The sequence below is a fragment of the Camellia sinensis genome, chromosome 14 (assembly GCF_055761805.1).
Source record: "Camellia sinensis isolate YWXY chromosome 14, ASM5576180v1, whole genome shotgun sequence".
In the NCBI taxonomy this organism is placed as follows: domain Eukaryota; kingdom Viridiplantae; phylum Streptophyta; class Magnoliopsida; order Ericales; family Theaceae; genus Camellia; species Camellia sinensis.
The window spans coordinates 113,307,655-113,321,944 of record NC_138974.1 but is presented as its reverse complement, the minus strand read 5'-3'; the positions used below and the strand labels follow the sequence as shown (position 1 = coordinate 113,321,944).

Sequence of the window (14,290 nt, the reverse complement as noted above, 5' to 3'; positions counted from 1 at the left end):
CTCCATGTAGAGTCCTCCTAGGAATCACATCCCTGAAAGATAATGCTTATCCTTCAACACCCCTATCACTGCTTAAACTAAGTGAGATGGTTTTACCTTGGTTGGATGTCAATAGGACCGGGATAACGTGGCCACGCTAAAGCCGCAGAATTGACCGAGCTCTACTTAGCTCGGTTCTTCCTTTCACTGCGTGTACCTTGGTTTCTTCTGTACAAACCATACTAGTCCATAGTGTGCTTAGGCCGTGCTAACGAATGGCTAGGTTTGACCGAGCTAACTGCATTATGCCACAACCGAGCTAACTCTGAGTGTGGTGATCGGGCTATCCGCAAATCTCTCATGGACCGGGATAACAATAATGCTTTCCAAGACCGGGCTAACTCCAAGACTCTCTTGGACCGTGCTAACGCCAAGACCCTTTTACCCCGCCCTTCTTACTGTGGCCCACAGCGGCCCATTACCCAGCTCGGTCCAATTTATATATAAATTACCCTCTCAGTTGTAATTTCCAAAAATAGGAACAAAAATGTCATTTTGCCCCCTGTTCCCCCTATCCCCATTAGTCTGCAATGTCACTTTAACCCTTAGATTGATTGGGTTGGCATTTTTTTGGTCTTTTTCGGTTTAGGGGCTATTACCCTAAATCCACTTCCTAAACACTCTATAAATATTCGATCGGTTGGATTTTAATCGGGTAAAATATTTTAAATTCGATATCCAAATCAAAGCTTTATTTTTTGGTAGAATAACACCCATATCTGATCGAAAAGGACCATAGAAATCGATTGTAGGCCACCGGGTCAGGTTGGGTCAATTGGTTTGACTAGGTCCGATGAATTTATGTACAACCCTAGGTCTTGTAATAATTAGTGACATTTTTTTACCAAACAAAGATAAAAAAAATATTCACTAATTGTCTGTTTTTAGCGACAATTTGAAAAATGCATGAAAAAAAGTCACTAATTATAAGTTGAGTAAATTACACTTTGCACCTTACACCTTACACCAAATCCCAATTTGGCCTTCACACATGGAGTCATAACTGTCAACCTCTTAGCATGAAATTGTGACAGTCAATCTCCTACACTTTTGGTCAAATTCCATTTTATCCTTACACAAATGTCAATGTCCCCGATTTCTTACTCCATTATTCAAATTTTTAATAGAATCAAATCACGTGATAAGAATGTGTTTATGAAATGAGGGTAAGAGAGAAAGATCATTTTCATTTTCCACCAACACACAATTTGTCCCAAAATTTTGCATCAAATTATGGTTATATTAAGTCAAAACAAAATGCAAATTGTGAACGATTAAGAAAATAAATAAAGGTTTTGCATAAATTGGAATCACAAAATTCTATTATCCAGAGTAACACAGTCTTCTATCCATTATTCTTCATTTCTCTACTGCATGTTTTGACTTCAAAAATTCTATTTTCTTACATTTTCGTCTTAACTTTCAGCATACGAACATATATAAATATATATATATATATATATTGTATTATATAACCCTATTATAATTTATATATATATGTTGTATTCCTTTCAAATTTATAAGAGCGATAATTATAGTCATCTCTATTATTTAGTTTTTCTCACTTTTTGATGTAGCCTATATACCAGTACTTCAAAAATGTTGCCGTACAAGTACCGGGTACTTATCGGGTGCGGTTACACATATTGGTACGGCTGCACGCGTACCAGATACGCCAAAAATGCATTGGATAAGTTTTACACTATCACTATACTGATGGGTAGGGGATGGGTACACGATCGGTACGTTTTTGGGTACTCTGGGGTAAAAAACAAAATTTTTTACAAATTAAAGTGTACCAGAGCAAATTTTTTTTTGTCTATTTTAAAAAATTATATAAATCTAGGGTTCTTTTGTAATAAATAAAACATGAAACCAATTAAAATTAGGGTTTCTAGATCTATTAGATTATCTCTTTCAGAAATACTCCTAAGAGAGCCGAAGAACTCCTTTGAAGGTGCGATTGAAGAGGTTTAGTCAGTGCTGATTGATTCTCTACTTCAAAGACCACATTTCAGTAAGTTCATCTTCGATTCTTCCCCCTCTTCTTCTTCGATTCTTCTTCCTCTTTCTTTCATTTTTTTTTTGGGTTCTGTTTCTTCGATTCTTCTTTGATTCCAGTTTGTTCTATTTTTTGGTAGATTTTGTACTCTTTCTTTGTAGATTTTGTTCAATTTTTCTTCCTCTTTTTTCATCTTTTTTTTTCTCTCTCTAGATTTTGTACTCTTCCGACAACAAATGAAGAACAAAGATAAATTTTTTTTTTCCTTTGTTTTTCTTCAATTTTTCTTCCTCTTTCTTTTGTTTTCTTTCCAGATTTTTCTTTCTTCGCAGCAAATAAATTGATTTGTTCTTCTTCCCTCCCTTCGTTTTTTTCATTCGATTATCTCCTCTTTGATTTTCTCTTTCTTTGATTCTTCTTCCTCTTTCTTTTTCTTGAACTCTCCTTTTTTATTTTATTTTATTTTATTTTCCTGATATATATATGTATATATATTTTATATTTTTTTCCCCACAGCAACTGGAATTTCATGCAACTTGAAAGTTTAGAGCCTTCCCCATAATCATCTTCAAAAAAAAAAAAAAAAAAAAAAAGGTTAATATAAAATGACCCCTTTGTTATTTAACTTTGCCCTCTTTTTACTGTTGTAGACAATAAAAAAATTGTTATTCAATTTGTATGTTGGATGTTTAGTTATAAATTTATAATTAAAAAAAAAAATTACCGTACCCTAGCCGTACTTGTATTCTACTTTTTAAAAAAATTTCCGTATCAACGTACCCGTACCCGTACCCGCACCCGCATCCGTACCCACACTGGTGCTTCGTAGGATGTAGCTCATTCTTTGTGTCATCTACTTACTTCTTTTTCATCCTCTTTTTTATTTTATTTTTTAGTTTATATTTTTTTAATTTGCTCTGCTGTTGAACCTCCACTTGTTCATTCAATCATCGTGTCCATGAGTTTGATCTATTTCTTGCAAGTTGCATATAGCCTCAATAACATAGATAAACACATAGCTCTTTGACTTCTTTGTTTGATCTATTTCTTGCACGTTATATACAACCTCAATAACATAGATAGACATATACCTCTTTAACTTCTTTCATATAATCAATGTGGAAAATCTTAGTGTACGTACCATGTGCATTTTATTACAAATAGTATAATTTTATTAGAATTTTTTTACGTTAATTATGAAAATGCGTAATCTTGCCATAAAAATTTATGGCTCGATTACGAGATTTTTTGTTACGTCAATTTATGGTAAAATTACACATTTTGTGGTTGGTATTATCAAATTTTAAAATAAATTTACGTTAATTTGTAATAGGGTGCATATGGTACACATTCTTGAAATGATGTGTACCATTGAATTTCTCAATCAATATGGGATTATTTATAGGGAAATCCTATGGTATACACTCCTCAAAGGGTGTATACAATATGCACCTTATTACATATTTTTGTGGTGTGTTACGTATTTTTGTGATCATTATTACATATTTTTTTGGTAGAAGTTACGACAATTTATGATTGAGAAATGAAAATATGCATTTTGTGGTAGTGTTAAATATTTTTGTGATAATGTTACATTTTTTCTTATTTAAACATTTTTTAACCACAAAATATAAAATAATATCACAAAATAGGTAACATTATCACAAACTTGTGTAACTTTATTTCTCAACCACAAATCATCGTAACTTTTATATAAAAAAAATAAGATAAAATAAAATAAAAACTATATAACATTTATTTTAAAAATACATAACACACAACAAAAATATGTAAAACATAAGGGTGTGTACACATTGTTTCCATACTTTATATTCCCAAATACTAACTAACCCATTACTCCCCGTAACTTCTCATTCAAACACCATGATAAGAGACTAATGCAACTAAATAAATGCCCATAAAATATTAAAGGGTAAATTATAAATAAACCCTTTAAAATTAGCTTATAATATGATTGTCCCTTATAATTTAAAAAATTATAATTATGTCATTGTTAGAATTTTTTTATTTTACAAAATTAACTAAAAAAATGAAATTCGTAACTACCTTCCTATATCATAATAAAATTACATAAATTAATAATTAAAATATATTTAAGATATTATTAAAAATTGTTAATTGAGTTGATGATTTATTAATAAATGGACTATTTGTTATAAAATTAGAAACCTTATGAGTGGAATGCAATTTTTAGAACCACAAGGGGTGATTCGTATTTTAAATAAAATCTCAGGGGGCATACTTGTAATCTACCCAATATTTAATATGCACCAATAGTTATTAAATGGTTTCAATTTCCTAAATTCAATTTTTTGAAAATTGAGTTTTTAATGTTTTGAATTTTTTCTTTTTAGTGAATTTTTTTAATATTTTAAGAATATTTTTTACTTTTTAGATACACTTAATATAAATACAATTAAAAAAGGAAATAATTAGTGAAACATCCCAATCTAACTTTATGTAGTAAGAGAGGTTCAAAATGTTTTTTTTTTTCTTTTTATTAGCTAAGGCCACTCAACATTTTCACAAAGAAAATTTGACTCAGAGAAATTTCGCCCGACTCAAAAAAATTTCAATTTTCATAATGAAATTTTAAAATTTCTCTAATATGATCACGGAGAAATTTTAAGGATAAAATTTCTCTAAATCGAATTTTTCTCTATGAAAATGTTGAGGGATATTAACTATTATGAAAATATTGTATGTCATTTATCTTATAAAATCTTAATATCAAGGACCTTAATAAAATTTCCCGTTAAAAAAATCTTTAAAAAACTCATTAAATACCAAATATATATATATATATATATATGAAAATTCAGTACATTTTTATATTTTTATGTATTTATTGATTTTTTAAATTTATTTATTTATTGTTTATTTTTTTTTATTTTTACTTTTGAGGTATATGTACGTTAGGTGCATCTAAAAACTTAATTAAATAAAAAAAAATTATCAAAAAAGTTCACTAAAAATAAAACATTCAATTTTAAGAAAATTGAATTGGAAAAAGTAGAACCAAATAAAGTGATTGTAGTTTTGTTTTATTACTTAAAACGGTATTCTCGTAAAATGTCAACCAAATATTAAAAGTAAAGAAGAAGAAAAGCCTTCGATTTTCGTTTTTCTCTTTTTTTTTTTCTTTGGTGAAAATTACTCCTTTAGTCTTCCAATTTCAGCTTAAACATTCAGAGCTTTATTTTTTCTTTTATTTTTCATAATGTGTAGCAGCATTGGTTAATCCAATAATGGGATGAGCCAATTTGAATAATGACGACGACGACGACAGTGGTTACCGGGCCACGTACAAAAGCAATCTCCATTGCTTGAGTCTGTCAAAATTTATGAAATATGAGTATGTCGAAAAATATATCGTATTTGTATTAGCATTTATTTGTGTATGGTATTTTATATGATATTTTTGTATACGTATTGGATACATGAAATACGTACTCGAATTTTTTTTTATTAATTTTTGACGTACCCAGACGTATCCTAATATGTAACCAAGTTGTATTCTACCTTAGTTGAAATAATCTTTTCTTTTACTACAGACATAAAATTCCTCTCACTAGGCTTCATTTTATTTATAATTTTATGCTTAGCATTATTTTAAAATTAAACTATGATTTGTAACTTATTTAATATATTGATATTTAATTTTGATTTATACATTTACTTTTGACATTAAATGTTAATTGTAAGTTGGATCTTAACAAATAAAACTATTTAATCAGTTTTTACATTACTCTAAATTAAAAATAATATTTTTTTAGAAACGTACAAAACCGTACTCGTATCTTTTTTTTTTTGGGATTTTTCCGTATTAATCTACCCGTATCGTACCAATATCAACACTCATACCCATACCCATACCCATACCCATGCTTGATAGGTCAAAATCCTTCAAAGATCTCACAAAACCAAGATATCAATACAGAGTCGAGCCACATCGAATCCAAAGGCATGATTTATGAGATGCAAACTTGGTGTCCTGCACAACTCTTCCAAGTTTGAGCTTCTGTGCCAAATGTTGTTTGATGATCAAGCAGCTCTAAAAATTTGGGTGGTTGGAAACTTTTATTTACATGGAACCAATTGTCAATTGCAAAAAACAATGCTTCCATTGCCAAGGTCAATGCCATTTTTCCTAGCAATCACTCATCTTCATCATGATCATTTATATATATATATATATACATATATTACAAAACTAAAATCACTTCCTACCCTGTCGCATTTCAGACAGCTGCAGCCAGGGCTCACTCAATGTCAACTAATTGGCAAGTTTTTTATTATGTAACCCCAAATCAGAATTGGTCATATTCAGTGTTTATTCGCTTTGTACAAAAAATATATAGGTAGTGGGACCAACGTCCAGTTGTTAAAGGAATATAATTTGTTAAGATGGAGAAAGCTTCAAACAACTACTAAACAAATACCTTCACTGATTGAAGGGCTATAAAAAGGGTTTGCATTCCTTTTCTAGAAGTATCAAGTAGTAGTAATCTGTGGGTATTACAAACAAAGCCTAAGAAGTGCTTCTGAAAATGGCCACTTCTTTGCCAATGGCACTATGGGCCTTGGCAATATGTTTGTTAGCTACACATGTAGCAGCTGACCACAAGCCTTACACTTATGCATCTCCACCACCATCACCTTTCTATTACAACTCCCCAAAGCCACCACACGAGCAGCACGAGCACCCACACCATTTCGAATCCCCAATGCCGCTACATGACCAACACGATCATCCACACCATTACAAATGGCCAACAGCACCATCTCCATCACCTCTTCCTCCTTACTACTACAACTCCCCACCTCCTCCTTCTCCATCACCACCTCCTCCTTACGTCTACAAATCCCCACCACCACCATCACCTTCACCACCTCCACCTTATGTTTATAAATCTCCCCCACCACCATCTCCATCACCTCCACCACCTTATGTTTACAAATCTCCACCACCACCATCTCCTTTCCCACCTCCCCCATATGTTTACAAGTCCCCACCACCACCGTCCCCGTCACCCCCACCTCCATATGTGTACAAATCACCACCACCACCTTCACCTTCACCACCTCCACCATATGTTTATCAATCTCCCCCACCACCATCTCCACCACCTCCACCACCTTATGTTTACAAATCTCCACCACCACCATCTCCTTCCCCACCTCCACCATATGTTTACAAGTCCCCACCACCACCATCCCCGTCACCCCCACCTCCATATGTGTACAAATCACCACCACCACCTTCACCATCTCCACCTTATGTTTATCAATCTCCCTCACCACCATCTCCATCACCTCCACCACCTTATGTTTACAAATCTCCACCACCACCATCTCCTTCCCCACCTCCACCATATGTTTACAAGTCCCAACCACCACCATCCCCGTCACCCCCACCTCCATATTTGTACAAATCAGCACCACCACCTTCACCTTCACCACCTCCACCTTATGTTTATAAATTTCCCCCACCACCATCTCCATCACCTCCACCACCTTATGTTTACAAATCTCCACCACCACCATCTCCTTTCCCACCTCCCCCATATGTTTACAAGTCCCCACCACCACCGTCCCTGTCACCCCCACCTCCATATGTGTACAAATCACCACCACCACCTTCACCTTCACCACCTCCACCATATGTTTATCAATCTCCCCCACCACCATCTCCATCACCTCCACCACCTTATGTTTACAAATCTCCACCACCACCATCTCCTTCCCCACCTCCACCATATGTTCACAAGTCCCCACCACCACCATCCCCGTCACCCCCACCTCCATATGTGTACAAATCACCACCACCACCTTCACCTTCACCACCTCCACCTTATGTTTATCAATCTCCCCCACCACCATCTCCATCACCTCCACCACCTTATGTTTACAAATCTCCACCACCACCATCTCCTTCCCCGCCTCCACCATATGTTTACAATTCCCCACCACCGCCATCCCTATCACCCCCACCTCCATATGTGTACAAATCACCACCACCACCTTCACCTTCACCACCTCCACCTTATGTTTATCAATCCCCACCACCACCATCTCCATCACCTCCACCACCTTATGTTTACAAATCCCCACCACCACCATCTCCCTCCCCACCTCCACCATATGTTTACAAGTCCCCACCACCACCATCTCCCTCACTCCCGCCTCCTTATGTATACAAATCACCACCACCACCTTCACCTTCACTGCCTCCACCTTATGTCTACAAATCCCCTCCACCACCATCTTCATCACCTCCACCACCTTATGAGTACAAATCACCACCACCACCTTCACCTTCACCACCTCCACCTTACGTCTACAAATCCCCACCTCCACCATCACCCTCTCCACCTCCACCTTATGTTTACAAGTCTCCTCCACCTCCTCCCATTTAGTAAACAAATGACAAGTCATCGACTCATGTTAGTGTAATGTGTTTATGTTCTACCTGAAAAGGAAAAACAAAATTGATGTTTTGTATCCAATTCTTCTCATCATCTTCTTATTTGGTTTTTTCTTCTTTTTTCCTTTTTTGGCAGATCGTGGATTACTGAAAAAAATGTAATTGTTCTAAGAAGGAAAATGATACTTTATTGGCGAGGATTGAGCTCAAACATAATCGCCAGAAAAAGAAAAAGGATGGTTGAAAGAACCTTTATGCTTCAAAATTTCTTTTATGATCATTTCATCTTGCACTCATGTATTCAAGTATATTTTATTTGATTTCTTATATGTTCAATCAATATGTCTCTAAATGCTGATATTTGGAATAAAAAGAAACTTTATTCAGTAAGGAAAACTATGTCCTTGCTTTCTTATTTTTCTGCTTCTTGTTATTCTTTAAATTTTACAACGATAGTTTCATAGGCAATTCATTGTAAAACAGATTGGTTAGAGAGAGACTAATGTTTCAAGAGAAACATGTTAACTAAAACAAAAATATTGGAGACCCCAAAAAATACTATGTCAATTTCACCAACAATAATAAGGTAGGATCGGTGTTAACTTTTAATTTATTACACAGTGAAATATATAGGTCCAATTCTCTTTAAAAAAAAAAGAAAAAAAAAGAGAAACAGATTTTTGCTCTAAAAATAATTAGTGAAAGTTGTGACTAAAAAAACTAGACTACTTAGAACCTATGGCAAATTAGACCAGTATCTCTTATGTTATTTTGGTTGTTACACTTTTAATTAGTTCAATTTTGGCTCTTAATTTTAAAATTTTTACCATTTTGACCTAATTGAAAACGCCATTAGGTTTCTTTTTTTTCTTTTTTTTTTAATATAAAAATGATCATTGAGTTTCTTGGATTAGCTAATTGAATTTATCAAGTTTACAATTTTACCGTTGTAAAACATGATAGAGTGCATCGGGATAAAATATGGTGGGTGTTACTGAAGAAAGGAGTGACAAAAGATTGCATTGATGTGATTGGGGATATAACCACTATTACATCTCTGACTGGAGAGATAAGTGAATTTTCAATTACTATAAGGTTACACCAATGATCAACCCTAAGTCCTTACCTTTTTGGTTTAGTTATGGATGAGTTGACGAGAAATATTCAAGATGATATGCCATGGTTTATGCTTTTTGCGGAGAATATCGTGTTAGTAGATGAGACTAGAGAAGGAGTTAACACTAAGTTGGAGACTTAGAGAGAAGCACTTGAATATAAAGGATTTAGCATAAGCAGAACTAAGATAGAGTACATGGAGTGTAATTTTAATAACAGTAACAATGAAAGCAGATGAGAAGTGAAGATTGAGGACCAAACACTACCAAATAGCGAACATTTTTGTTATTTAGGATCAATTAGCACCACGGTTGGGGAGATTGGAGCAGAAGTGGTCTACAAGGCGGGGTAGCTTAAGTAGAGGAGTGCATCTGGGTATTGTATGATAAACGAATGCCCACTAGACTAAAAAGGAAGTTCAATCGAACGGCTATTAGACCAACGATGTTGTATGTTAGGGAATATTGGGCAACTAAGAAACAACATGTAGATAAAATGAGAGTTACTGAGATGATGATGCTTAGGTGGATGTGTGACAAGACTAGAAAAGACAAAGTAAGGAATATGTATATGCAAGAATGGGTAGGAGTAGTACCGATAGAAGATAAGTTAAGGGAGAATAGATTGAGATGGTTTTGTCATATACCGACAGAGATAATAGAGAAGAGATGCGATATAGTGACAGCAGATGGAAGTGTTATGAGAAGGGCATACCTAAATTGACATAGGCTAGTGTAGCAAATAAATATATGAATTTCCTTAATTTCACTAACGATATGGCATTGGATAGAGTCAAATGGTGAAGAATGATCCATGCAGCTAATCAAATTTGATGGGACTTAAGGCTTGGTTAGGTTTGGTTTGCTACAAGCCATGCCAAACAGATTTTTGGACAATAAAACCAAAGAAGAAAACATGCAAGCCTTGGCAAATTAGGATTTGGAGATTAACTTTTTTAACTGTGCCTATGTGAGTGATACAGAGAGATTTACATTTTAGGGATGTTTTCTCTCCGGTTAGTAATCCATCCGCAGAGCTATTTTGAGGCTTGGTGGGCCCACTGTAGCCCTAATTTGGTAATCCAAATCGTTCCTATTATAAGGCTTTAGGATCTCCTAGACAAGGTGTCCAAGTGTGCCCAACAGTTCGAACCCTCGAGTCTAGTTTCACGAGTGCAATATGAAACAGAATGAGAGTCCAAATCTAGCAAATCCATTGAAAATCCACTAATCACAAGAAATGGAAAAAATAAACCAGTCACTGCAGACACCCCATTTTTGACCGACCTTAAGACTCAGACGTCACCAACTGAGCGCTCGGTGATGTTGCATATTGTACTCGTTCTGAGGTTGCAAAGTCTCGGCTGAGAGCCTTGCCTCCGGGCTTCGGAACCTTTTCGTGCCTTGCCTCGATTTGAGAACCAGGTCCCATTTTCTCTTTTTTCTCTTTCTGAAGGGAGGGAGAGGTCTTGTAGACTATCTCTCAGTGGCCGTAGGCTACGTTTCGTGGTCGTAGGCCATTTTTCCTGTTTGGAGACCAGTTTTCGGTTTTCGGAGTCGTCGGCCGTGTGCCTCATTTCGGGACCGCTTAACTACCTCTGTTTGCTTCGATTTCTTTGGCACAAACCTTGTTTCCTCTCCTTAGAGGGACACTGTGGCCCGGGAGACTACCTTCATGGTCGCACGCCACTTTCGATGCTTAACAGTCAGTTTTCGGGGCCCCGGGTTGCGCGTTTTGGCCCCCGAACCCTCGTTTTGCATCGGTTAGTTTTGATTTTTGGCATTGTTAGGAAGGTGGTACAAGGGTGGGAGACCACCTTTTCTTCTTGGAGACCAGTTTTCTCCTTGGAGACCACTTTTCTCTCTCCTCTAGCCAGTTTTCTTGTCGGAAAACTGGTTTCCCTCACTTTTGGGCCATAATTTCTGGTCTCCCATATCACCACTGAGTTGTATTCATCTGGGAGACCACCAATATGGGTAGGCCGACCACCTTTTGTGATTGGCCCTTTTGAACCTTGCAGAAAAGTTGGTCTCCCTCACTTTTGGGCCATAATTTCTGGTCTCCCATACCACCATTGTGTTGCATTCATCTGGGAGGCCACCAATATGGGTAGGTCGACCAGCTTTTCTTCTTGACCTTTTTGAACGCTGGTCGGTCGACCACTTGAACTGGTCGGCCTGCCATCTGTTTTTTGCCCTTCTTGAGTGCAACACAGCTGTGCCAGCTGGGAAGCATTTGACCCATCCTCCGGGATTTAGCCCCTTTGCTTATCTTCTTAAGGAAACTTTGGTCCTTTTGCTTAGCTTCTAGGAGAAGCTTGACCCTTTTGTCAAGCTTCTTGAGGAAGCTTGACCCCTTTGGTCTAACTTCCTCAAGAAGCTTAACCCTTTTGGTTAAGCTTCTTTTAGAAGCTTTGACCCTTTGTTGAAGCTTCATAGAGAAGCCTTGGCCCTTTGTCTTCTATAAGAGAGGGTCTCCTCTCCTTTTGCAAGGGTTAGAAATTTTTGGCTGAGGCTTATACACTTCTCCCTCCATAGCTCTCTTCTTCAAGCTCCAAACCCCATTATTCTTGCACCCATTACACTACACCTCCTAGCACAACACCTCCACCATCCATCCAAGTACCTTGGAACTGATTTTCAGAGGTTGAAGGCTCATTACCTTGGTCCAGAAGTTGCTGAGGGTCGGCTCTACAAGGGTAAGCCCCTATTTCCCTATTTCTTGCATTATTTTGCTTCATATCTTAGCCCTATTTGAAAGCATTTTTGGGTTTCAACATAAACTGAAAAACGTTTTCTTTTGAGCTTATAAACATGTTTGCTTAAGGTCATTTTTCTGTTGGGGGCCATCTACCCCCTTCCATGATTCATTTCCTCATGTTTTGAGCTATGCATTTGAGCATTTGCATTGGGCTTGGTTTGGCCTTTTAGCCACTGAAATCTAGTGGATTTTCAGTGACTAACATGTGTCTTTGAACTTCAAAATCATAGAGGGGTGACCCTCTCACCCCTTGTTCTCCTTACTAGCTTTGTTGGCCTTCCAAAGGGCCCCTTATTTGCATGTTTTGAAGTCATGTTTCAGGCCCTTTTTGTGAGTTTTGTGACCTGCATAAGCTCTGTCCAGAGCCCTTTTGGCCATTTTGAATGTCTATTATGCGTGTGTAGAGTAATCCTCTTCAAGTCCTTTTAAAGGGGCCTTCACTTGTATGCTTCCTAGCCTCATTCCAGGCCTTTTTTGGTGGGTTTTAGGACCCTCATAAGCTCTGCCCAGAGGTGGTTTTGCCATTCTTGATGTCTATCTTGCATGTGTAGAACAACCCCTTGCATGGCCGTCCAAAGGAGCACCTCATTCTTGCATGTGTTGACTAAGTTTCAATGAGTTTTTGGGCATATTTTGGCATGGCATACTTCTGTTTTTGGCTGGTTTGGTGACCTCTCTTGTGCTTCATATACATGTAGTGTAAACCATGCTTACTAGCTTATGTTGCATGTTGTTTTGACCCTTCATGTTAGCACTTTTTGGCCATGCCTTAAACTGATTTTGTGCATATTTTGGACTGCCCTAGCTCTAATTTTGGGTCTCATGGTCGAATGATGCTTGTTTTGCATACTTGTAGTTCAATGTCCATCCCTAGCTTTAAGATTTGAGGTCTATTGCATGCATATACTCAGGTGTTTTCATGCCTTGGGGCCATTTTACATCATATATTAGAGCCTATATGAATGCCATATTCTCATGTTTTCTACTCCTTAAGTCCATGAATGTCCATGAATGCCTTGTTTTCGGACCATTGAAAGAGCTTCATTTCTTTGCATATTGAGCCATCATTTTAGACTATTTTCCCACTGTTTCAGACCTGCCTAGGGTTTGTTTAGGGTTGGTTTTGCCAATTGTGTATTGCTTTGGGTACCTCTAGTGTAACGCACTTCACTAGTTTCGGTACCTGGGATCTAGCATGCATTGGGTGACATATTTGCATGTATCTTGGTTGTCTCATTTTCATCACATGGCCACTGATTTGAGTGTGGCTGAGGACCACTCATATTGGTTTAAGTCCACCTTGCATTGTGTATGACATTTGGTTCATGTTGTTGCATGTTTGACCATCGCATTGTGTATGCTTTGACTATGCCTTTGTGTATGTCCATCTTCATGTGTGCATTGCATATGCTAGGTTGTTAGTCGCATTGTGTATGCCATATAGTTTATAGCATTGTGTATGCTAGTAGCATGTTTGCATCTCATCCTTACATGTTTGCATGGTTAGGTCGCATTGCATTAGGATTGCATGCTAGTTGCCTTTGTGCATGTCATGCATATTGCATTGTGTTTGGAGTAGGAGTTAGTCCAAACACGGGAAACGATGGACATTTCATACTCCAAGCGATGAAATGTACCCTGATCCCCAGTCGTCGGCATTCTTGATTACCCATGATAGAATTGTTGGCTTCATGTGTTCATATTTGCATTCACTCCATTGAGTCGTGCAATTCAACTCATCGGCCATCATGCATCGAGATGCGTGATTGGTGGCACGAGGATCGAGGTCTACACTCCCTTGAGCTTGTGCAAGGACGGGGAGAGTGGTCTTGCACACATAAGTTGAAAATACCTTGCTTTCTCTCCCTTTTGCCTTTGTTGCAGAAAAACCAGAATCCAGGGGCAGAAAGTGGTCGGCCGACCAG

The 14,290-nt window shown here is 36.9% G+C and overlaps 1 protein-coding gene across 1 annotated transcript; it reads left to right on the top strand.

Annotated features, from left to right (window-relative positions):
* The first annotated feature begins 6,552 nt into the window (after nucleotides 1-6,552).
* LOC114321893 (uncharacterized) lies at nucleotides 6,553-8,885 on the top strand. The gene is made up of 2 exons (XM_028269124.2): nucleotides 6,553-8,508; nucleotides 8,626-8,885. The coding sequence occupies exon 1, from the start codon at nucleotides 6,613-6,615 to the stop codon at nucleotides 8,479-8,481; it is 1,869 nt and encodes a 622-aa protein (XP_028124925.2). The 5' UTR covers nucleotides 6,553-6,612; the 3' UTR covers nucleotides 8,482-8,508; nucleotides 8,626-8,885.
* Nucleotides 8,886-14,290: the final 5,405 nt, after the last annotated feature.

What these genes read in the sequence shown, in the direction of transcription:
- LOC114321893 (XM_028269124.2), top strand. Translation starts at nt 6,613, where the DNA reads ATGGCCACTTCTTTGCCAATGGCACTATGGGCCTTGGCAATATGTTTG.